Genomic DNA, 24,986 nt, shown 5'->3' with positions numbered 1-24,986 from the left:
GGGGTGTCTCCAGACCTCCCGACTGGAGGCCAGAGTAGACCAGTGATGAAGATCAATATGGCCAAGGCTGAGATGTTGTTTCAGGCAGTCCTTGTATCTCCTCTTCGGGGCTCCTCTCTTGCGGCAGCCGGTGGCAAGTTCACCACAGAGCACGATCTTAGGGAGGGGGTGGTTGGTCCTTCATCCTGGAGACGTGCCCTGCCCAGCACAGCTGTGTTCTCAGCAACATGGCCTCAATCCTTGTGACTGCTGCCTGTTCTAGAACAGATGGATTGGTCACATCATCTGACCAGTGGATGTTTAGGATTGTACGGAGGCAGCGTTGATGGAAGCGTTCCAGGAGTCGCAGGTGGTGGCTGTAGATGACCCAGGATTCGGACCCATATAAGAGAGTAGACAGCACAATGGCTCTGTAAACACTGATCTTGGTGCTTTTCTTCAAGTGTTTATTTCGCCAAACTCTTTTATGGAGTTTTCCAAAAGTTCTCTATGCCTTTGCTAACCTGTTGTCCATCTCTCTGTCAATCTCACCATCCGAGGAGATGAGGCTCCCTAGGTAATTAAACTGCTGGACTGCTTTGAGCTCTGATTGGCCAATGGTGATGTGGGGATGATGAGGGACTTCCTGAGGTGCAGGTTGATGGAGAACTTCTGTTTTCTTTAAGCTGACTTCCAGCCCAAAGAGCTCAGCAGCCTCAGCACAGCAGGATGTTAAACGCTGCAGAGCTGCTTCTGTGTGAGCGACGAGGGCGGCGTCATCAGCATAAAGCAGCTCCTGGACAAGATGGTTTAAGGTCTTGGTGTGGGCCTTCAGTCGCCTTAGGTTGAAAGGGCTTCCATCAGTACGGTATCAAATGTAGATCCCGTCCTGATCATCGAGGTCTGCCGTGGCCCTTTGGAGCATCCTGCTGGAAAAGATTGTGAATAGGGTTGGAGCGAGAACGCAGCCTTGTTTCACACCATTGGTTATTAGAAAGGGCTCAGAGAGTGCATTGCCATATCTGACTTGGCCGTGCTGATCCTCATGGAGTGAGATGATCTCTTTGAGGAACTTGGGGGGACAACCTAAACGTTCCAAAATCTGCCACACACCTTTCCTGCTCACAGTATCGAAAGCCTTGGTGAGATCAGCAAAGGTTCCATAGAGACCTTTGTTCTGTTCCCTGCACTGCTCTTGCAGTTGTCTGAGAACAAATCCCATGTCTGTGGGGCTCCTGTTGGTTCTGAAACCACATTGGCTTTCAGGGAGAATTCCTTCTGCTATAGCGGATTTTAGTCTGTTCAAAAGTATTCTTGCCAGGATTTTGCCAGCAATGGGGAGCAGAGTAATACCCCGGTAGTTTGAGCAGTCTGATTTATCTCCCTTCTTCTCATACAAGGTGATGATGACTGCATCACCAAGGTCTGATGGTATAACCCCCACCTAACTCACCCTGGGGTGTCATTCCTTTTGACTCAGTCATTAACCCAGCTCAGGTTAATGTCTTTCTCCCCCTTAACCCTCTGAGGGTTGGTTTGACTCTCTCCTGGAAAAGCCTTTCAACAGGTCCAGGTACCAGAGAACCTTTCAACAGGTCCAGGCTACACCAGAGAGCCTTTCAACAGGTCTGATGTGCCCGGGTCACACTGAGAGGAGAAAAATTCTCACTATAATTTCACAACGTGGGGATGGTCACCATTTGACTCACCCTCAGTGTCAGTTTTGGACTACACCGATTACTCCACCACATCCAAAGGGTCCTTGTCCCTGACGCCAAAAACGTTACAACCCACCCCAGAAAAGGGGGGGGGTAACCCAGGTTCTTATTAATGAATCCCTTGGGGTGGATTAGAGTGAAACGACACTGAATAATTGGTGTTTGAAAACTTACATATGTAGGGTTTATTTTAGAACAATTTTGTTTCAAAGGTAAACAGGTACGAGGCCATTTTGGGTGTTATCATCTGCATCTCTCATCTACAGCAATATGGCATAAAGAGAACCTTTGGGGAAAATGCATAAGGGAGAGAAAGGAAAGACAGGAGAAGGGTAAGGGAGAGGAAGGGAAAGAAAAGCTGAGAGTGGACAGATGTCTATAGTCACTGCCCATGGGGTCCAGCGATGGAACTTGGGAGTTGCAGCTCCCATGTCTGTCAGATGAAGTGGTGGCCTTGATCCACTGGGGGTGAAGGAGGGAAGCCCCCACACTCAGGGAAGTTATGAGTTATTATATCCATGGACAGTGTCCCGGGCCATGCCACGAACCCCCAACATCTCCCAGGCCTGCACAGAGTTCCTGTGAGGGGCATGGAAAAGGCTTTTTCCCACCTTCCAAGGTTGGCAGAGGGGGGATGGGCTTTGATGGGCCATGCCATGAACCCCCAACACCTCGGACAGCCCAGAGCAGAGTTCCCGTGAGGGGCCTGGTAAACTCGGCTCTTCTCTCCTTTCCAGGGCTTGACACCTTCAGCAGCACTGGAGGGGGAGATGGGCCCAGCTGCCCATCAGAGGGATAATGCCAAAGTCCTGCAAAAGCCGGCCAAAGCCTCCTGGCAATCCCAGAATGCAGAAATCATTGACTGTTTCAGTCTCTGACAGGTTCACACAGGAAAAAGCAGGAAGTTGATCCATCGGGAAGAGCCGCAGGGGGGCCGGGGTGGGTGGGAGCAGCGGGATGAGCTCTGCCAGCAGCTCCTGCCTTTCCGCAGGGAGAGGGAAGGGGTGGATCCAGCTCCAGGATTGCTCAGGATGTGATTCCTGCTGGGATGAGAGCGGGGAAAGGAGTCACCATGTCCCTGTTCCCATCCCAGGGGATGGAGCCGGCTGTGGAGCCCAGGGAGACTAGGAACTGCTTTGGATTCTCTCCTGATCCTGCTCTGTCCATCCCACCCCAATCCCACTCCATCCATCCCACCCCAATCCCACTCCAGAATCCAGCCCTGATCCCAGTCCACAATTCCACCTGATCCCACTCTGGAATCCTGCCCTGAGCTGCAATCCCCTTCCAATCCCACTCCAGCCATTAGGCCCCCATTCCCCTCTGGAATCCCGGCATCCATCCTGGGATCCCTGCACAGAGGATCTGGATCCACACACGCTGCTGGGACTCACTGGTGGGCGCGGGGTCGTATCCATTCCCCTCCCTCTTCCCTATGGAAAGAAAGTGGGATCAGCACCCATGGCACAGGATCCCCGGAATGCTGCCGGGCGGATCCGTGCCCCTTCCCGACCCCCATCCCGGGAGTTACCGGATCGGAGCTTCCAGACACCGACTGCCACGAGGCCGATGATGATGATGATGGCAGCGATGACGGACACAGCCACCAACACCGGGCTGGAATTCCAGACGGATTCCGGCTCTGGGAAGGGCAGGAGGGGCAGGAGGGGGAGGGTTACCCCCATCCCCCTCTCCCACACTCCCAAATTCCTCCTTCCCAAACCCCCAGTTCCCACATTGCCCGTTCCCAGCCTCACCCCAGGCGAAGATCCCGGGCTCCGGCATTCCGGCGTGCTCCACCCGGCACCGGTACTGCTCCCGCTCCCCCGGCAGCGCCTCGATCCTGGCCCAGCTGTGGAAGGTGCGGTCGCTGTTGGGAACGATCTCGCCCCACTCCGTCTCCTGATCCCGCAGTTCATCCCCCTTCAGCCAGTTGATCCCGATCATCCCGGGGTAGAATCCGTACACGCGGCAGGACAACGTCAGGATCCCGTGTTCCTCTTTCCCGGACAGATGGACATCGGGGGGCTCTGGAATGGGATAAGAGTGAGATCCATCCATGGAATTCCCATGGGAATGGGACTGGAGTTAGATCCATCCACGGAATTCCCATTGGAATGGGACAAAAGTGGAATCCATGCATGGAATTCCCACGGGAGTTGGATGACTCAGATTCATCCATGGAATTCCCATGGGAATTCCCTTGTTCCTCAGTTCCACCCTCCCAAATCCCACATTCCCAAATCCCACATTCCCATGGGAATTCTGTCTCACTCACCTTTGCGCTCCAGCGCCTCCCACCCATATCCAACGTATTTCTGGAGCCATTCCACACAGCTCTGTGCCAGCTCGTGCTGAAGAGCCTCGTACCCTTCAGATTTCCATTTCCTCTGGATGATCCGGGCAGCTCCATCGGCCGCCATGAAGGTCCCAGTCTCCGGGGAGAAGGAGATGAAATCCTGCCCATCAATGCCGTACCGAAGGGTTCTGTGGACACTCCCGTCGGACAGGAGGTCACAGCCAGAAAGTTGCTGCACTGTGTGGAGACCTGGGGGGTGGGATCGGATCCATGGAGACCCTGGAATTCCAGCCCTGTGGAGCCCCAGAGTCTGATGGAGACACACAGAGCCTCATCCCAGCCTTTGGAGCGCCTTGGATCCCCATCCCAGCCCCACACATCCCCCATTCCCCGGCTCCCCCCACTTACCCCCACTCCAGTTGTACCAGCCCTGTGCTATCTCCAGGTTGTCGGCATCAATGAACCGGTTCCTCTCATTGATCTGGGTCTGTCCATCCCAATATCCCGGCTCGGCTCCGGCCGCCATCCACGGCGTCAGCGGCTCCGTCCGGCCCCGCTCGCTGTTGTAGCGCACGAAGGGGATCCCGTCCACGTATCCCATGGACAGGAATTGAGGGATCCCCAGGCTGGGCTCCGTCACCGCCACATCCAGGTAACGCAGGGAGTGGAGAACTGGGGGGACACGGAGATTTGAGAGGTCTGGGGGTGTCCATGGGTCGAGAAAAGGGGGAACTGGGAGAGCTGGGAGAGCCGGGAAGAGGGTTTGGGGTTCCCAGGGAAGTTGGTGCAGGGGGTGTCAGTGCTGGGGTAGGGGGTGCCAGGGGTCCCACTGCACGGGATTGAGGGTTCAAGGAGGTCCCGGCATCAGGGAAAAGGGAGATACAGGGATTGGGAGAGGTGGAACTGGGGGGTCCAGAGGGTCCCTCTGCCCAGCAAAGGGGGTCCAGAGGTCCCCAGGGTTGAGGAAACAGGGTGGGGAGATGTGAGATGGCCGGGAATGGGGGTCCAGGGTGTGCCAGGATCAAGGAAAAGGGGACATCTGGGAATTGGGAGAGGTGAGATGGCCGGGAAATGGGCTGCAGGGGGATCCCAGTGCCCAATAGGGGCGTGCAGGGGGTCCCAGTCGCAGAGAAGGGGGTTCAGGGGGGACTGGGTGGTGGATAAGGGGGTTCAGGGGGGTCCTTGTGCCCAGGAATGGAGGTTCAGGGGGGTCCCAGGGTCAGGGGAAGGGGGGTGAGGGCACTGTGAGAAGTGGGATGGAGGTTCAGGGGGTCTCTGTGCCCAGGAAAGGGGGGTCCAGCGGTCCCTGGTGTTGAGGAAAGTGGGGGCTGGGGGCTGGGAAAGGCGGGAATGGGGGTCCAGGGGGTCTCAGGGTCAAGGAAAAGGGGGCTGTGGGGACTGGGAGAGGGAGGATGGCCAGGAAAGCAGGTGCAGGGGGGTGTTGGTGCAGGATAAGGGGGTTCAATTGGGTCCTGGAGCTGGGGATGGGGGTTCAGGGGGATCCCAGTGCCCAGGAATGAGGGTTCAGAGGGGTTCCTTCCCAGGAATGGGGTTCAGGGGGGCTCCCAGTCCCGGGAATGAGGGTTCAGGAGGCCCCAATGCTGGATAAGAGCATTTAGGGAAGTCCAGGTGCTGGGGCAGAGGGTCCACGGGAAGGTCCCAGTGCCAGGAAATGGAAGTTCAGGGAGGTCCCGGTGCCCAGGAATTGCGGTCGAGGGCGTTCCCGGTGCCTGGGACCCCCCTGCAGGAAGCACAGGGAGGGGAGAACTGGGGGGCGTCACAGAGATTGGCGGGTTTGGGAGGTTCAAGGGTCAGGGAGCTGGGAGAGGTGGGATTGGCAGGAAAAAGGTCACAGGGGGGTATTTGTTGAGAATAAGTGGGTTCGGAGGGGTCCTGGAGCCAGGGATGGAGGTTCAAGGGGTCCGGGTGCAGGATAAGGGGGTTCAGGGGGGTTTCCGTGCCCAGGAATGGAAATGAGGCGGTCCCGGTGCCGCATAGGGAGGTTTAAGGGGATCCCGGTGCTGAGGGAGAGGGTGCAGGGGGGTCCCGGTGCCCGGAAATGGAAGTTCAGGGGGGGTCCCGGTGCCCAGGAGTGGGTGTTCAGGGGGGTCCCGGTGCCCAGGAGTGGGTGTTCAGGGGGGTCCCGGTGCCCAGGAATGGGTGTTCAGGGGGGTCTCCTTCCGGGAATGGGGGCTCAGGGGGTTCCCGTGCCCAGCAATCGGGATTCAGGGGGTCCCAGTGCAGAGACAGAGGGTGCAGGGAGGTCCCAGTGCCTGGAAATGGAGGTTCAGTGGAGTTCCCGTGCCCAGGAATGGGTGTTCAAGGGGGTCTCGGTGCCCAGGAATGGAAATGAGGCGGTCCCGGTGCCGCATAGGGAGGTTTAAGGGGGTCCCGGTGCGGAGGGAGAGGGTGCAGGGGGGTCCCGGTGCCCGGAAATGGAGGTTCAGGGAAGTGCCGGTGCCCGGCAATAAAGGCTGAGGAGTTGCCCGTTCCGGGGGTCCCACTTACCCTCGGGCTGCCCCATCGAGACCCCCAGGAGCGCCAGGAGCGCCCCCAGCCCCAGCGCTGGAGCCATCGCGCTGCTCCGCTGGCCCCGCTGGGCGCAGTTCGGGAGACGCGGAAGCGAAAGTGGCCGAGGGAGCGCGGGGGGCGGGCAGGGGGGAATTGCCGGGAATGCCCCGGGATCCCCTTCGGGACCCCTCCCGGCACCGCCCCGGGTCCCCCCGCCACCCCCGGGCCCCCTGGACGGGCCCGAGCGGCGGGACCCCCGGGCCGGGCCGAGCTGAACTCGCGGGCCCTGCGCTTAAACTCGGCCATAAAGGCGCCGCTTTGGGGCCAAAGCGGGGGAAGCGCCGCGATCAGCGGATGCCGCGGGGGCGGGGGGCGATCTCCCTGGGCCAGTGCCCGCCCTGGGCAGCCCCCACTGCCCCCCGCAGGGGTCCCGGGATCAAGGCAAAGGGGGGCTCCCAAAGCCCCTGCCAGGGGGGAGCGGGAGCTGGGGCAGGAGCTCCGTGGGGAGAGAAAAGGGGTGACAGCGGGATGGGGGTCCCGGGGGGGCACACACGCTCCGGGGGGGACCCCCTTCAGCTCCTCCCGCGGGCGGAGGCCGAGCCCCAGCCCAGGGAGACGAAGCCAAAGACGGAGCCCCGACCCCCGTCAGCATCTTGGGGGGGCGGCGTCCGGTGGCAGCTCTGGGGGCGCGCGGGGGGGCAGAACCCGGGAAACGGCGGCGGCTGCTGGGAAGGGACCGGGATGGACTGGGATGGACTGGGATAGGCGGGGACAGTCTGGGATAACCTGAGACAGACTGGGACAGACTGCCGCCAGCCTGAGCACATCGCCAGGGCTGTTTCCCGTAAACCGCGGCCGGTTCAGCACAGGGAGCTGGGATTCTGGGCCAAGCCGGGCGGGCACTCGGGGAGGCGGTGGCGGAGCTCGGGCGCGGCCCCGGCGCGGCTGGAGGGGGCGGGAGGGGGGTCCGGCGGGTTCGTCCCGCCCTGTCCCCTCCCCAGGGCCCGCGCAGGGAGCGGCTGCCCGCGGGCTCCTCCTTCCCGCCCAGCCCCGGCGGGCTCGGAAGGAGCCGCTGCCGCAGCAGCGCTGCCTCGTCCCGGCTCCTCTCGCCCCGACCCCTTTGGCTGCCCCGGGCCCGCCACTGGTCCCGCCCGGGGGGGACCGGCCTTGCAGCCGCATCGGCTGCTGCCACATGGCCCTGCTGGGGCAGGGCTGGCACGGGAGGGGCTTGGAGTCCCTGCCAAGCCGAGCCGGGCTGGGACTGAAAGACGCGGACCGGGATGGACCGGGCTGGGAATGTACTGGGATGGGGATGTGGGATGGACCGGGATGGGGGTGTTGAGCCAGATCGGGGGGGTGGGGGCTGGGCTGGCCCAGGATGAAGCAAGTTTGCATTTGAGCTTACTTCTCTCTTCCCAAGATTGCTGTGCCAGATCCAGAGGGAATTTGGGAGGGGGAAGGAGGATGTGAGACTAAGAGGAGCAAGAAGAAGCAGCTTTCTCCTGCACGTCCTGCTCCGTCTCCCCTGAGCCTCCACCTCTAGCCCAGCCCAGCCTGGGGGTCCCACTTTGGGGTCCCCGTGACCCCCAGGTGTCTCCTTGCAGGGACACCTCAGGTCAGGGCTGAATTACTCTTGGATTTGCAGACAAAAAGTGGAAGTTCCTGGTGACTGGTTGGATTCCCTCTCCTTTGGTCACTACAGAAAAGCCCCTTTAAATCACTCCCACGGCCACTTGGGGACTCATTGCCCTTCCCTGAGCAGCAGCAAAAAAAAAAAAGGCCACAAGTATATTGGACTGCAATAGTTTTGAACTGCTCTTTGGGACACAAAAGTCCTTTATTTCCACAAACCCGATGTCTTTAGGAGTATTTTCCATGGTAAGTTCCTCTGTTGTTCCTCCTAGGTCTGTTTTCTCCTCCTCTTCCTCCCCCACCTGTTTTTGCTCCAAAATGCCCTAAACTGCAGCCTGGGGCAGGAGGAGTTTGGGGGTTAGGAACAGTAAAAAACCACTTCATCAATGAAAGCTTATTGAAAAATGAAGTGTTTGGGTGGCAAAAATGATCCTTTCAGTTCTTCCTTTGCAGACACAGGCAGAGGGTTCTTACCTGGAGAATATTTACCTATGGAGGAAAGGCTGGGTGCAGGGGCTGGTAATAATTGGAATTTGTTGATATCAGGGTCTATGGGGAGTTTCAATAAATGTGGAAACTCTTTGCAGCTGCCAGTGCCCCCCCAGCAGCATCCACATTCTGTGCCAGTGGATGCTTGTCCTGTTTCTTTGGGTTCTTTCCTTCCAAATATTCCACAAATGGCTCTGGTGGGGTCAGTTTTGCTTTGGTGACCCTGTGAATTTTGAACTTTGCCTTGGGGAATAGTGCATGGCCAGGGAAAGGCTGCGGAGGGAAAGAATTCAGGAAAAACCATGAACCAGATGAGAAAATGTTCCCGACATGGGAGGTTGGAGCAGTGACAAGAGGAGCAAGCAAAGGCTGGGACAGGAAACAGTGAACAAAAACCAGCCCTGGGGAAATGAACAGGGTTAGAAAAAGGCTGTGACTGCCTGGGTGGGAGTTTGGGGAATTATCAGCTCTTTGTGGGTTTATATTTGACCCATGAGGCATCCTGGCAAAGCCCCAGGATGGAGCAGGACCTGCCCAGGCCTCGGAGCTCAGGCTGTTGTCTCAGCTCAGCTCGTGGCAGGAGGAGCTGAGGGTGCCCCTGTCCCCTCTGTGCCCCCTGGGGGTGGCAGAAGCCCCTCGGGAGGCAGGTCCAGAGGCACCATCCCCTGTCCCGGGGGCTCCCTGAGCTGCCCTGCCAAGGGTGGGCACACGGGGGGTGGGCTCAGGTGGGTCTGAAGGGCCGTCCAGCACCTTGGGGGGTGACCTGGGAGGCTGGGACTGAAAACCCCTGGGAGCTGTGCAAGTCCTTGAGACAACACCTTCCCAGGGCACACAGAGCCAGCAGGAGCCAAGGCTGAGTTGGGAAAACCAAGCCAGCCCTGGCTCTTTGAAGGCTCAAATCACCTAAAGCCGCTGAAGGGAAAAGGGGGCTTAATGTTCCTGGCAGGAAAGTGCCCCAAATCAGGCATTTGCCACTGCCCAGTTCCCGGCCTGAGCAGGAACTCCCTTGGTTTGCACAGACTGGGCTGCTGCGATGGAGCTGCTGCAGCAGAGAGCAGAGGGAGGGCCAGGAAAACCAGCTCCTCTTTTGGGGAGGTTGTTTCAAAGCTGTGCTTGAGTTTAGTGTGTGTGGGCACTAAAATCAGTTCAAACAGCCACAGGGGAGTGCTACAGCCCACCCTGCCAGGCCGGAGGAACTTTTGTTTGATTCTTGTATCCCTTGGAGTGAATTAAAGTGAACCAGTCCTGGATGATCAGTGTTTGCAGAGAGAGAGAGAGAGAGAGAGAGAGAGAGAGAACATTTATTTTAGAGCAGTTGGGTTGCAAAGGAAAACAGGTGTGGAGCCCTTTGGGTTGTGATCCAGCCCCCCAAGGCAATGTGGAGGGATTCCGTCCCCTCCAAAAGCCTCCTGGGGCCTCCCCTGGGTGTGTTTGGGGCCACTTTGGCAGGGGCCGGAGGGGCTGGTTTGCGCCAAGTCTTTGCGGCCTGGGCAGGGGGTGCTTGGAGGGCAGCCCTGCTCAGAGGCCTTGTTGGGGCAGTGCTGGGTGTGGGCACCCCCCCAGGGGCCTCTGCCATGGCCTGGCCCAGGGCAGAGAAATGTCCAGGCCCCAGAGCCCAGAGAGGCGCCCCAGGGCCTCCCCAGTGCCACAGCCTGGGGGCTCCGGCCTCCTCCCCTCAGCCCGACCCTCCATGGCCTGGCAGCAGCTCCTTTGCACAGCCTGGCCCAGCCCAAAGGCTGCAAGTCCCCTCCAACAGGCCAGTTCCTGCCGGGGAGGAGCAGGGAAGGAAGGGCAAAGGGGTTGGCAAGCTGTGGGGCTGGGGGGGTGCCCATCCCGTGCTGGAAGGGGGCTCGGGGGGGATGCAGCCCCAAAAATCCTTGGGTGCCGCTGACAGCACTGGGATCCCCCCAAACTGAGCCTGGAGCCCCCACGGGCCTGGGGCTGGGCTGGGAGGTGGGGAAGGGACCCAGGGGGTACAAGAGCTGGGGCTGTGGGGTGCTCTTTGTGCCCCTTCCATGGGCTTTGTCCCCACATTTCAGCCTCAGGCCCATCAAGGACATAAAGGTGCCCGTGGGGGTCACCGGGCTCGTCACGGGGCTGCTCCTCACCATCACTGCCCTGGGGGGAGTGGCTGAGGCTGGAGGAGCCACCCCAGAGCCTCCTCCTGCACAAACCCCCTGCCAGGAGTCACCTGCACACATATGGTAAAGTTTAATTAACATTATCATATTAGATCAATATTTGGTGTAACAATGACAATAGATAGGATTGTATTTCCTACCTGCTTTTAACCAGCAGCAAAGAACAAGGAATGGAAGGATGGGATCTGCTTGGAATTTGTAGGGGGCTCGTTAATTTTGGGGGGTTCTGGCAACTTTTTTGGGGTGTTTCTGGCAGCTTTTTGGGTCCCAGCACTGCTCCCATCCCAGCTCAGAGGGGGGAGAAGAGCAGAGCTGGTGAACCAGGAAACACAGACCTGGTTGGGTTTGGCCACAAAACTCACCCTTGGCTGGTTTGGCCTTTCTAGAGGTGACTTTGCAGCAGATCCCTGTGGATTTGTGCTCCTGGGAATGCTCAAACACCGCAGGAAACATCTGCCATGGTACAGAGGGGTCTTGGCCAAAAAGGAGTATTTTAAGGAAGAAATCTCTTTTCCATGCTTCCAGCATGATCCCAGTTGCTCACAGCCACTCCCAGTCACTCCCAGTGTGCTCCCAGTCGCTCCCACTATGATCCCAGTCACCTCCAGCATGATCCCACTTGCTCCCAGTATATCCCAGTTGCATCAGCATGGTCCCAACTGCCCTCAGAATGCTCCCAGTCACTCCCAGTATGACCCCAGTCACCCTCACTGTGGGCCCAGTTGTCCCCAGCATGGGCCAAGCTGCTCCTACTGTGATCCCAGTATGACCCCAGTTATTCCCAGTGTGGTCGCAGTTGCTCCCAGTTCCTCCCATTGTGATCCCAGTTGCTCCCAGTTGCCTCCAGCACAGATCCAGTCAATCCAAGTACAATCCCAGTCTTCCCCCAGCATGGTCCCAGCCAATCCCTGTTGCCCTCACAGGGTTCCAGTCACCCCCAGGATGGTTGCAGACTCTCCCAGTATATCCCAGTTGCCCTCAGCATGCTCACAGTCATAGCCAGTTACTTCCACTTGCCCCAGGATGCTTCCAGTTCCCATCAGTACAATCCCAGTCATTCCCAGTCTATGCCAGTTGCCTCCAGCATGCACCCTGTCACTCCCAGTTACTCCCAGTTCCACCATACTCCCAGCATGGCCCCACTGGCTCCCAGTTTTCCCCTGAATAGTTCCAGTCACTCCCAGTATGACCCTGGGCACTGACAGTCACTCCCAGGATGGTTCCAGTATGGTCCTGGTCACTCCCACAGTGATCCCAGTCACTCCCAATAGGATTCCAGTTGCCCCCACGGTGGCCCCAGTTGCTCCCAGTCCCGCCCAGGATGGTTCCTTTCCCTCTCAGGGACTCCCAGTCTGAGTCCAGTCTGGCCCCAGGCACTTTCAGTCACTGCCTGGACGATGCCATTTGCCCCCTGCATGGTCCCAGTTGCTCCCAGGATGATCCCACTACGAGTCCAGTCACCCCCAGTATGATCCCAGGAACTTCCAGCCACTTCCAGTGGATTCAGTGAATCCAGTTTGACCCTAGTCATCCCCAGTATGGTTGCAGTGCCTCTCACATACTCCCAGGGGTATTGCAGTCATTCCCAGGATGATCCCAGTGTGAGCCCAGCAGGGGCCCAGCTGCTCCCAGGATGATCCCAGTTGCCCCCAGTGTGGTTCCAGTTGCTCCCATTCACCCCTATTATGGTTCCACTCACTCCCAGACATTCCCAGTATATCCCAGTTGCCCCCAACATGCTCCCAGTTGCTCCCAGTATGATCCCAGTTGCCCCAGTTCTGGTCCCACTGGCTCCAGTCCAGGTCTCGGTGTATCCCGGTGTCCCCCCTGTCCCCCCACCCCGCTCTCACCCCCTTTTCTCTCCCCACAGAGCTCCTGAGCCGCCGGCGGCCGCAGCCCCTCCCCGTGGCCTCGGGCCCAGCCGGGACCCCCAAACCCTGCCCTGATTTTGGGGGCTTTGGGAGGGCACCTGCCCTTCAATACAGCACCCAGCACACCCCAAAAGGTGCTGGGACTCCCCTAAAACGCCAACTGCTCCCCAAGGACCCCCCAAACCAACCAAATCCCACCCAGGACCCCACCTAACCCCATTGTTGGGGGGACTTTTATGGGCTCTGGTGTTACTGGGAGCCCCCCCGGCTTCGGGAGAGGAGCTCTGGGGTGAGTGGGGGGTGGGAAGAGGGGGGTCAGTGGGAAAAGGGGTGTGGAAAGGAGAGAAAAGGGGTGGTGGGACCCCACACTGAATGGGACAGGAGTGTGATCCCCCAAAAAGGGAGGGGGAGGAAGACTGAGGATTGGGGGCTGATGGGAAGGGGTGGGAGAGGTCGGAAGAGTGGGGAAAAGGGGAGGGCGGGACCCCCAAACTGAGCATGAGGAGGCTGGGGATTGGGGGATGATGTGTAAGGGGTGGGAGAGGGGAAAAAAGTGGGGGTTGGGACCCCAAAACTGGGAGAGGCTGGGGATTGAGGGGACCATGGAAAAGTGGGAGGAACAGGGAGAGGGGTGGAAAAAAGAGGCTGGACTGGAGGGATGGATGGCCCTATGGGGGTCTTTGGGCACTGGGGGGTTGGGAAAGGGGGGTGGTCCCCCTGAGCTCCCAAATTACTCTGGGTGCTGGGGGCTGCTGGATCCAATCTCAGCCTTGCATTGTGCCAACAGTTGAAATTTAGAGCAATTCTAGAGGGGGGACTGAACCACGTTTGTCCCATAGGTTTTAATGATGGCAAATCAGATCTATTGATAGAAAATGAGTTATTTATTTTTTGCAAATTATGACACAAAAGGTTTTAGTCAGAATAATTTAGCGAACAGTAGAAACACTAAAACTACCAGTAGTACAGGATAAGATAGGACAGGGCACTACACTAAAGCAATTGTTGAAGCAATTCTACTAAAGGTGGCAAACAAGCAAGAATTCTTAATTAGAGATGGATGGAACTCCCCCAGACCAGCGCTCGTGGGGAGATCTCTGCTCTCAACCTCCAGCAGTGACCTTGGGGGGTCCCCAGCCAAGGCAGGAATCTCCACACCCCCCCAAGAAGGGTTCTGTTGGAAGAACCTGCCCCTGGGACAGGGGACTGGCCCTTTCTGGTAGAAACCCATGGACTGACAGGCCTTGGACTCCAGGGGTTCCCTCACCATCAGGGGCTTCATTTGGGGTGAAACCAGTCTGGGGTCCAACATCTCCTGCCTTGGCCTGGCCCCCTCTCAGCTCAGCACTGACCCCTTTGCAAATGGGGCATTGTCTTGGTGCCATTGCAGGGGGATGTCCTGCCCCAGTGTCCCAGTGTTCCTTTAATTCCCAGAGGCCCTGCAGTGTCCCAGTGGCCCCTTGATTCCATGACCTTCGGAAACACCTCAGGGTTCCTTTGGTTCCATGAGGCCCCCATGTCCCAAAGGCCCCTGGATTCCTGGAATTCCGCAGTGTCACAAGGTTCCTTTTTTTCCATAGGGCCCTGCAGTGTCCCAGTTGTGCCTTGATTCCAGGAGTATCCAAATTCTCCCGGGGTTCCTTTGGTCTCAGGAGGTCCCGCAGTGTCCCAGCGGCCCCTTCATTCCAGGCAGGCCCAGGGAGACGAAGCCAAAGACGGAGCCCCGACCCCGTCAGCATCTTGGGGGCGGGGGGGCAGGACCTGGGAAATGGCTGGGAAGGGACTGGGATGGACTGGGATGGACTGGGATGGACTGGGATGGACTGGGACACCAGGATACACCGGGACCAGGACTGGGACCCAGCAGGACCCCCCGGGAGCAGGATCTGAGCACACGGGGACCCTCCAGGACCAGAACTGGAGCAACAGGGATCATACTGGGAGCAACTGGGACCACACTGAGGGTTACTGGGAGCAACTGGAGGCCACATAGGATATAGTGGGAGTGTCTTGGAGTCACTGGGATCATACTGGTGGAAACTGGAATGTTACTGGGGCATCTGGGAGTGACTGGGAAGGACTAGGAGCATGCTGAGGGCTCTACTGGGATATACTGGGAGTGTCTGCAACCATGGTGGGGGTGACTGGGACCATACTGGGAGTGACTGGGACTACGTGAAGGGGAATTAGGACCAGGCTGGGGGCAACTGGAAGGAATTGTGAGTGACTGGATCTACAAGAGAAGCAACTGGGATTGACTGGGACTGTCAGGAGGGAGGACCGAGATCATACTTGGAGTGACTGGATCTGTGCTAGGGGCAACTGGGAGCAAGTGGGACCATAATGGGGACAACTGGGATCATCCTGGGATCACGGTGGGAGAAGCTTGGCCCATACTGGGAGCAACTGAGACCACACTGAAGGTGACTGGGGTCATCCTGGGATCATAGCAGGAGTGAGTGGGATCATGCAGGAGGTGATTGGGATCATACTGGGAGCAACTGGGAGTGCACTGGGGATGACTGGAAGTGGCTGTGAGCAACTGGGATCATGCTGGAAGCTTCTGGGGGCAACTGGGAATGAGTGGGACCACATGGAGGAAACTGGGAGCAACTGGGAGAGACCAGGAGTGACTGGGATCATCCTGGGACTGACTGGGCGCTGAATGCGAAAAATCGGTCCGAGAAACTGCTCAGAGACTTTTTTATCTTTAAGCAGCAAGGTATTTGTTTATTCAACGTTGGGAGCAAGCCAGCTGGCGCTGGACAAACTTGCTCCAAGGCTTCACACAAAATCAGCATTTTTATCCAATCTTCAGCTGGGATTAAATGCATATTCAAGTGATTACAACATCTATCGATGCATATTAATAACAGGCAGAGTAGAGGTGGAGCTCAGGCGGGGCTTGGGGCGGTGTTTCTCTTGGTCCTCAGTCCTGAGGGTGCTTCCACTCTTCCTCCATGGCTCTGGGGGCTTCAACTCATCTTCCTCAGCTTGACCTTCCTTCTCTTCCATTCTTCTTGACCCGCTCACTGAAGCTTGGAAAAAGCCCTGGCTCCCGGCCTATTCCTCCTATTCCAATGTCTCCCTGATCCTGCTGTCTCTCTAATTTATCCCCTCGAGGCCTAGGACATGTTCCTGTACTATTCTCTGAAGCTTTGCTCCAGTCAGTAGAACAGAACGAGCACAGATGCTCTTGGATGTTGGTAGCTTGTTAGCAGGCCCCAATTTCTTAGTTAACTCTTTTGGGCCTGGCCTCCTGTTTCCCCAGGGACACAGCCCGGGCCTGGCTGTTCCCATTCCCATTCCACGGGTTTGCATTCCTGTTCCAGGTGTTCCCATCCCATTCTAGTTGTTCCCATCCCATTCCAGGTGTCCCCATTCCCATTCCAGGTGTTTCCATTCCCATTCGATGTGTTCCAATTTCTTTCCAGGTGTTCCATCCCATTCTAGGTGTCTCCATTCCCATTCCTATTGTCCCTCCTCCCATTCCTGGTGTTCCCATCCCACTTCTGTTTTCCCCATTCCCACTTCTTGGGGTTCCCATTCATATTACAGGTGTCTCCATTCCCATTCCTATTGTCCCCATTCCCATTCCAGGTGTTCCCATCCCACCTCTGTTTTCCCTATTCCCATTCCAGGTGTCTCCATTCCCATTCCAGGTGTTCCCATTCCCATTCCTGGTGTCCCCAGTCTGCTCCCAATGTTCCCATTCCCATTCCAGGTGTTCCCATTCCAATCCCAGGTGTTCCCATTCCCATTCCTGGTGTCCCCATTTCCATTCCTGGTGTTCCCATTCCAGGTGTCTCCATTCCCATTCCAGGTGTCCCCATTCCCATTCCTGGTGTCCCCATTTCCATTCCAGGTGTTCCCATTCCTGGTGTTCCCATTCCAGGTGTTCCCATTCCAGGTGTCTCCATTCCCATTCCAGGTGTCTCCATTCCCATTCCAGGTGTCCCCATTTCCATTCCAGGTGTTCCCATTCCCATTCCAGGTGTTCCCATTCCAGGTGTCTCCATTCCAATTCCAGGTGTTCCCATTTCCATTCCAGGTGTTCCCATTCCCATTCCAAGTGTTCCCATTCCAGGTGTCTTCATTCCCATTTTAGGTATTCCTATTCCCATTCCAGAGTTTCTCATTCCCATTCCAGGTGTTCCCATTCCCATTCCTGGTGTTCCCATTTCCATTCCTGGTGTTCCCATCCCATTCCTTATGTCCCCATTCCCATTCCAGGCATTCTCATTCCCATTCCAGGTGTTCCATCCCATTCTAGGTGTCACCGCTGTCATTTCCCCTGCTGGTTTACCTTTAAACCAGCACACCAGGGCTGTGCCCAACGGGAGTCCCTGTGGATCATCCAACGCGGGTCCTCCCATGGCTGATGGAGTTGGAGCAGCGGCCGAAGCTCTTCCCGCAGTCGGGGCACTCGGGGCTTCTCTTACCGGTGGGTCCGTTGGTGGGAGGTCAAGGCAGAGCTGTCCCTGAAGCTCTTCCCACACTCCCCACACTTGTGAGGCCTCTCCCTGATGTGGATGGGAAGGTGGGTGTAGAGGGTGGAGCTGTCCCACATTCCCTACACATGTAGGGCCGTTCCCCAGTGGGGATGTGCTGGTGGCTGAGCAGCTTGGTGCTTGTGCTGAAGCTCTTCCCACATTCCAAGCACTTGTAGGGCCATTCCCTGGTGGGGATGCAACGGTGTTTGCAAAGGCTGGAGCTGTCCCTGAAGCTCTTCCCACATTCCGCACACGTGTAGGGCCGTTCCCACTGTGGATCATCTGGTGTCGGAGCAGGTGGGAGCTCCGTTTGAAGCTCTTCCCACATTCCCGACACGTGTAGGGCCGTTCCCCACTGTGGATCATCTGGTGGTTGAGGAGGTGGGAGCTCCGTTTGAAGCTCTTCCCACACTCCTCACACATGTAGGGCCGTTCCCCACTGTGGATCATCTGGTGTCGGAGCAGGTGGGAGCTCCGTTTGAAGCTCTTCCCACACTCCCCACACTTGTAGGGCTGTTCCCCACTGTGGATGCGACAGTGGTTGCGGAGGGTGGAGCTGTCACTGAACCTCTTCCCACACTCCCCACACGTGTAGGGCCGTTCCCCAGTGTGGACAAGCTGGTGCCTCAGGAGGTGGGTGCTAATCCTGAAGCTCTTCCCACAATCCAAACATCTGAAGGGTTTCTCCCTGCTGGGAGGCTGCTCAGGGACCACCAGCTCGCAGCTCCGCCTCAAGCTCCGGCCGCCTTCCCGGCACACGCTGGCTCTTTCCTCCTCACAGCCCCCTGGGCTGGCTTTGGAGCCCCTCCTGCGGGGGCATCTCCGGCCCTTTTCCTCCCCGCTGCCTTCCTGCGCCGGGGAGCCCTTCAAAACGGCCTCTCCCACCAGGCTCTGCCGGGGGGATTTGTCCTCCGCGCTCTCCGGCCTCACCTCGGGGCCTGGGGCAGGAACCAACAAGGACACGCAGGGGATTTGCCTCCGGCCCACAGGGAAGCCCAAGGACATCCCCCCAACTCCGGCCCCACCAGGACGGCCACAAAAGACAAAAGACCCACCCAAAGGGGCACTGACTTCCTCCTCACCTGCCTGGGGGGCCCAAGGCATCTTCCTCTTCCTCGCAGCCTCCTCCTCCATCCGCCCAAGCTTTGGGAAGCAGAAATCCTACTGGAGGGTGAAAACAAGGGGTGAGTGCGTTGTCTTGGAGGTTCCTCCTGCCCAAGTCCAGCTCTAGGACTCACTGGGCATCTTGTGTCCATAGAAATCTCCAAAACAACAAGATTTAGACCAGAAAAACAGTAAACACAGAGATTTGGGAAAAAAAAACAAACAACAAAGTCCCCCCAAATTTGCAAAAGATCAAGGGACAGCAAAAAAATACTCCAAAATATGAACATTCAGCCCAAAAAACCCTCCCAGAAGTTCCCCCTCTCTGGTCTCTGCACATTTACCTTCTGGGCTCTCCCCTCTCTGGGCTGCTGGGGGTCCCGCTTAGGGGTGCCGGGGCTTTTGGAGGTCCCAGGGGTCCCTTCTCCCCTCACTCTCTGCTTCAGGGGGCCGGGTTCCCAGACATTCCCCCTCTCCGCCTTCTCCACTTTCTTGGCCCGGGGATCCCAGGGGTCCCCACTGCCCAGGCTGCCCCTTCTCCGGGACCCCCCTTGCAGCCTCCCGGGGCTCCTCCCTCTCCCTGCTCCCCCCTCCAGCCTGCCGGGGGTCCCCCAGCTCCGCCATCGCCCCGCTCCGCTCTCCACACTCCGGGGCTCCCGCCCTTCCTCCCCCCACCCCCGGCTCTCCCGAGGGCTCCCCAAACCCGCTGCCTCGGCTCCCTCCGGCTCCCCCGGACCAGCCCCCCCCGCCCACACCGGCCTCACAATGGAGCCGCCGGGGCCTCACCCACCAACACCAACCCCCAACAAGGGGGGGACCCGCAGCCCCCCGACCACCCACGGGGCTCTGCCCACAACCCACCCCGACACCGCCCCAAAACACCCCCCGGGGACCCCCAGCAGCCCCCCGGCACACAGCCCCGCACAAGGGCCGCCTGTGCCCGAGCCAACAAAACGCCCCCACAGCCGGGGGGACACCAGAGGCTGCCCCGGGGCAACGAGAGCAGGGAGCGGATCGGGCCCCGCACACGTGGCCGGGCTCTTGGCTCAGCCGGCCGGGATCGGCAACCAACAGCACGGCCCCGACCGCCGGCTCGGCACAGCGAGCCCGGGGGTGTCCCCTCTCCAGGGCCCCCCTCTCCACAGATCAACGCATGGGGACACCAAGGGACCCCCAAGGGAACCCCTTGCCCGCTCTCCCACCTCCCCTTAGCCCCCCTCGCCCACCCCTTGCCCACCGGCCCCCCAAACCCCGGCTCCCCCCAGCTCCCTTTGGGGCTCACCCACCGCCCCCCGCGCTCCCTTTGGGGGTCCTACCCCCCGTTTCCCTCCTTTCCCCCCTTTCCCATCGGCTCGTCCCCCTCCCCCGCTCACCCCAGAGCTCCGCCCGCGGCCGCAGCGATGCAGCAGGAGAAGGAGGGGCGGCAGGAAGGGCAGGGAGAAAGGCGGAGCGGGAACGGGAACAGGATCGTCCCCCCCGCCCCATCTCGCGGGGGATCGGGAAGGGGGAGCTTGTCCCAAATATCTTGATGGGGGTTTTGGTGTTTGTTTCTTTTTTGGAAGGGGGGGCTGTAGGGGGAGAATGTTTGGATCTTACAGGACTCCAAAGCTGAGCCGCAAATGCCCCTTAGGGGGATTTTGGGGGTCCCCGGTGGGTGTTTTGCAGTGGTGGAGGGATGGGTTGGCGGCAGAGCCACAGAAGTTCAAGAAGAGGCAGTGCTGGATTCTGCCCCTGGGATGGGGCAACCCCAGATGTGGGGACAGAGTGGGAATGAGAGGCTGGAGAGCAGTGCTGGGAAAGGGCCCTGGGGGTCCTGGGGGTGCCCACTTGGCCAGGAGTCAGCAGTGCCCTGGCAGCCAGGAGGGACAACCCTGTCCTGGGGGCATCAGGCCCAGCATGGCCGGGCCAGGGAGGGGATTGTCCCGCTCTGCTCTGCCCTGGGGCGGCCTCACCTCAATAGTGGGGCACTCTGGGGGGACACAATGGAAGGAAGAGATTGAGCCAGTCGAGAGTGTCCAAAGGAGGCCACCAGGATGGGGAAGGCTCTGCAGGGGAAGCCTTAGGAGGAGCAGCTCAGGGCACTTGGGGTGTTCAGCTGCACAAGAGGAGACTGAGGGGAGACCTCATGGCAGTTCCAACTTCCTCAGGAGGGGCAGAGGAGGGGCAGGCCCTGAGCTCTGCTCTGGGGGGACCAGGGACAGCCCCCAGGGAATGGCCTGGAGTTGTGTCAGGGCAGGCTCAGGTTGGATGTTAGAAAGAGGTTCTTCCCCCCCAGGGTGGTTGGCACTGAACAGGCTCCCCAGGGCAGTGGGCACAGCACCAAGGCTGACAGAGCTCCAGGACAGTTTGGATGATCCTCTGGGGCACAGGCTGTGACTCTTGGGGATGGGCCTGGGCAGGGCTGAAGGTTGGACTTGATGATCCCTCTGGGGTCCCTTCCAACTCGCACATTCTTTCATTCTGGGATTCTGTAACACCCCACCTTTGCCTGCTTTGCTGCTTCTGTGAACCACGAGTTCCTCCCTTCATTGTTTCTTTCCTTTCCTTGGCTGGTTTCTCTCCATTGCAGTTGGTTACACAGATATTTTCTAGGGCACATTCTGGACAACCACTGCTGGTTCAGTTCTGTCTCAGAGCCCGAGATCAGCCTTATGGAGCCAAAGGAACCCTGGGACACTGCGGGACCCCATGGGATCAAGGGACCATCGTGACACTGCGGGACCTCATGGAATTAAAGGAACCCAGAGGCCACTGTGGTGCCTCATGGAACAAAGTTGCCAGTGTGACATGTGGGGCCTCATGGAATCAAACGAGCCCTGAGACCTTTGGTACCCTCATGGAATCCAGTGGCCTTTGTGACCCTGTGGAACCTCATGGAATCAAAGGGCCACTGTGACACTGCAAAACCTCATGGAACCAAGGGGCCATTCCAGAATCACAGAATCAACGAGGTGGGAAAAGACCTCTGAGATCATGGAGTCCAAGCCATGACCCAACCCCACCCTGTCAACTAGACCATGGCCCTGAGAGCCACGTCCAGTCTTTTCTGAAACACCTCCAGGCACGGTGACTCCACCCCCTCCCTGGGCAGCCCATTCCAACACCCAGTCACCCCTTTTGGGAAGAACTTGAGCCTCCTGTCTGACCTAAACCTCCCCTGGTGCAGCTTTAGGCTGTGCCCTCTTGTCCCACTGTTGGTTGCCTGGGAGAAGAGACCGACCCCCCGGGTCCCCCCTCCTGTCAGGGAGTTGTAGAGAGTGAGAAGGTCCCCCCTGAGCCTCCTTCTGTCCAGGTTCAGCAAGCCCAGCTCCCTCAGCTGCTCCTCACAGCACTTGTGCTCCAGAGCCTTCAGCAGCCCCAGTGCCCTTCTCCAGACATGCTCCAGCACCTCAACACCTTCCCCAAAGTGAGGGGCCCAGAACTGGGCACAGCACTCGAGGTGTGGCCTCAGCAGGGAGAGCCCAGGGGCAGAATCCCTGCCCTGAAGGCAGCTCCCTGCAATCAGCTCTGCTGCAGCCCTGCAGGGCCCTTCTGCTCCTTGTCCTGCAGCTCCACCATTCCCTGCTCCCTGCAACCCTGGCTCCCTCAGCCTTCCCCTTCCCAGCCAGACCCCCTTGTCTGGCAGCAAGAGAGCAGCCCTGGGCAGCCCAGGGATTGTCTGGGGCCCAGAGCTGTCTGCCACAGCCTCCAGCATCTCCTGGCTTGCCTGTGCCCAGCCCTGCTGCCCTGCCAGAAGATCCCATGGTGTTCCCACTTGCAATGGAATGGGGGACCTGCTCCCAGGCTTTGCAGGCCCTTCTGTCCCTTCATCACCCACCTGATGATTCAACCAAGGCTCTGTGGGATGACTGTCAGTGTTCCTGAATCACGAGATGTGCCCACCCAAAGACATTTTCAGCGTCTCTGTCCTGCCTTGAGATCAGCTTCTCCTCCAGCACAGCCCCTCAGGGGCTGCAGAGACCCCCCCGACAGCAAAGGCCTCTCCTGCCAGGGCTGCAGAGACCAACCCAGCCTTTCCCTGGCCTGGGGGGAAGCGTTTCCCCTTTCTGTGCTGTCCCATTGCCATCTGCCCCTCCAGCACGTCTCTGCTCCAGCCCAGCACTTGCACACATCGGCTCCGGGCACTCGGTGCTGCTGCTGGGAACGAGATCATTTCCTGATTCTTTTAAATGAATGGTGTTCATTAACTTGTTAGTTAATTGCTTTAGTGAATCATTACCAGAATATTCATCCTAAACAGTGGGTTAGTCTTAAGTCACTATTGGCCAGCACTTGGCAAAGTTTGTCATCACCTGCTCTTGTGGGAACAGGCTTGGGAAAATTATTGCAACTCTGAGTTTTGCTAAACTAGCCCTGATCTGCTTCAGTGAACAAAGCCTGGGGAGAGAGGTGGATTGCTGAAACTGGACACAGGGAATGCAGAATTTACAGACCACAAGGACATTTTGCAGGAACTAGAAGATAAAGAAGAGGTTAACAAAGACCATACAATAGGTGTTGGAAACTCCCTACCTGGGAAAAGGATAATAAAAAGCCTGAACAATGGGGACTAATTAGCATGAGAAGTGAGAAGTCAATAACCAGTAGAGGACAGAATACTAAATACTGAAGAGGATGATGTAAGTTAGAACTGATGCCCTTTAAATTCTTTCTTTGCTAAACACATATAAATAAGTGAAAAGGCTGGGGGGCAGGGAGGGCTGGAGTTATCCCCAACACACCCCCTGGCCAGAAGAAAGTGGTGCCTGACTCACTGATACAAAAGGACAGAGTTGGAGGGTTTCATTTTTCCCATTTGTGGCTGCAGCAGGAAGAGCAAAGTCTTCTTCTCTGGAAATGTTTCTTCCCTCAGGGTGTCTGGTGCACATTCCAGTGGGCACACAGGGGAATGCTGGGCTGGAATGGGTTTGTTTCCAGGTGGCCTGCACAGTATCCCCTGGCACAGGGGTGGCCACGAGGCAGGGACCAAAGGGCAGGGAGGCCCTGCCCCGTGGCCAGAGCACAGGAGACACCGACTCTGAGCTCATCAGCAGCAGAGTAAAGACTTCATCCCAAAATTCTCACTGCTCCCTCCAGTAATGCAGGAAAGCCATTGTTGGAAATGGGGGGCTCTTTTGGATTAGTTTCCTAAAAGACTTTAAGCTTCAAATCCTCTTTAAAAGTGGTCAGGAACAAGGGTCTCAGCCTTTTTGGGACTGTGACAGACCAAGGGAACACAAAGGGTTGAGGAAACACCCCTTTTGCAGGACAGAGATGATGCCCAAAGCTCAGAGGTGGGCTCCTGAAAGTTGGTGCCATTAACTGTCCTTGGGAAGGAAAGCCCCCAGCCCCAGTGTTTCAGGGGCAGGTGACAGGGTGCCCAGGGCAGGCAAAGGCCAGCAACAGGTTCCTGTGCTGGCCCCTTTTGGGTGGGAGCAATCCCTGACAGAGTCAGGTTGGCAGGTGGCATCCAAGGTTTGGAGGTGGCTCCCGGGGGGGATGACAGTCCCTTTCCTTGGGAAGGACAGCACCCAGTCCCAGTGCTGGGGGGCAGAGGAAAGGTTTCCCAGGGCAGGCAAAGGCCAGCAGCAGCTTTCTGTCCTGGCCCTTTTGGCATGGCAGCAATCCCCAGACATATCCAATTTGGGAAGTGCTATCCAAATTTTGGAGCTGGGCTCCTGGAAATGATGGCAGTCCATGTTTTTTCCAAGGACAGCATTTGGCCCCCATGCTGGCAGTGCAAGTGACTGAGTGCTGAGGGTGTTGCCAAATGCTCTGACATTGTTGGGATCAATCAAACCCTCTAACACCGTGGGTTTAGTGTGACAAAGCAAGGCATTACTTTCTTTGCTGGCTGTGTATGTGGCCAACAACAATGCTGCCTTCACACAGACAGCAGTACATCACTTTTGCACCCATTTACACATTTATGACAAAGAAATTAATGTTCATCGGTTCCAAATGCCATCATTTCATTGTTCCATTTCAGTAATTAGTATTTTAGCCACTCTTGCTCAGTACTCTCTTGTTGCTTATGCTAATTAGTTCACACTTTTACTCTTTTTAGCACCTTTTTCTCCAGTGGGGATTTTCCCCCACAAATGCTGAGTCTTTGTTCATCTTCCTCCTTACCTGCTGCTTTCTGCAGAAGGCCCTTGTTTCCAGATATGCAGGTTCAAGAACACATCTTTCTCTCCCAGGCTTTGTTCACTGAAGCTTATCAAGGGTAACTCTCACAAAACTGACAGTTCTAGTGCTTTTCCCAAGCTGTGTTCTCTCCAAAGCAGCTTGTGAGGAATTTTTGCTGTGTGCTGGCTAAAGGTGATTTATGGCCTAACACCCCCTTTGTGATTAATGGAAACAACGAATCCAAAGGCAAAGTGGGCCCACTGAAAGATTAGGAAAGTTCTTTAATTTCCAGGAAGGGCCCCGTGCTGCCACCAGACTCTTGGCTGTGGCTCCTTGGGGCGAGTCTGTGATTCCCCCCGAAACTGGGGCTAAAAGGTTCCCCTTTGCAATGGTGCCCGTCTGTGCCTGGTGCATTGGGAGAGGCCTGTGCCGAGGGCAGAGCTGGAGAGCCCCTGTGCTGCTCCAGGCCTGCAGAGCTGCCTCTCTGCCTGCAGCCCTTGCCAGCTGGGAGCGGGCAGGCCTGCGGGCTCCCTGCCTGCTCTCCGGCCTCTCCCGGGCCTCGGGCGCTCCAGCCCCGGCCCACTGGGGCTCCGCTGGCCTCGCTCCGTGGGGCCCGTGTCTCCTGCCCCTGGGCAGCCCCA

General features: G+C 57.9%; 2 protein-coding genes across 10 annotated transcripts in view; both read right to left on the bottom strand.

Annotated features, from left to right (window-relative positions):
- Window positions 1–6,811, bottom strand: part of LOC127462942 (class I histocompatibility antigen, F10 alpha chain-like) — a 29,364-nt gene extending 22,553 nt beyond the window's left edge. For 5 of the 9 annotated variants that reach the window (XM_051771880.1, XM_051771886.1, XM_051771882.1 and 2 more), the window contains exons 1-5: window positions 6,505–6,811; window positions 4,405–4,668; window positions 3,976–4,245; window positions 3,455–3,727; window positions 3,229–3,339 (exon numbers count right to left, since the gene is read on the bottom strand). In XM_051771880.1, coding sequence (XP_051627840.1) covers window positions 3,229–3,339; window positions 3,455–3,727; window positions 3,976–4,245; window positions 4,405–4,668; window positions 6,505–6,571 — 985 coding nt within the window. In that variant the 5' untranslated portion in view covers window positions 6,572–6,811. Of the gene's footprint in view, window positions 1–2,465; window positions 2,741–3,091; window positions 3,131–3,228; window positions 3,340–3,454; window positions 3,728–3,975; window positions 4,246–4,404; window positions 4,669–6,504 lie in introns of those variants that run through there. The other 4 variants (XM_051771881.1, XM_051771884.1, XM_051771879.1 and 1 more) reach the window with 3 other exon arrangements.
- LOC127462968 (zinc finger protein 239-like) overlaps window positions 1–17,688 on the bottom strand; it is an 85,650-nt gene extending 67,962 nt beyond the window's left edge. Inside the window, exon 1 of the mRNA XM_051771907.1 lies at window positions 17,555–17,688. Coding sequence (XP_051627867.1) covers window positions 17,555–17,583 — 29 coding nt within the window. The 5' untranslated portion in view covers window positions 17,584–17,688. The remainder of the gene's footprint in view (window positions 1–17,554) is intronic.
- Between the last annotated feature and the right edge of the window lie 7,298 nt (window positions 17,689–24,986).

Source organism: Manacus candei, unplaced genomic scaffold (assembly GCF_025592945.1).
Source record: "Manacus candei isolate 608988 ecotype Guabito, Panama unplaced genomic scaffold, ASM2559294v1 h1tg000147l, whole genome shotgun sequence".
Lineage (NCBI taxonomy): Eukaryota > Metazoa > Chordata > Aves > Passeriformes > Pipridae > Manacus > Manacus candei.
Note: the sequence above shows the minus strand (reverse complement) of the source record. Positions and strands in the feature narration are given on the sequence as shown.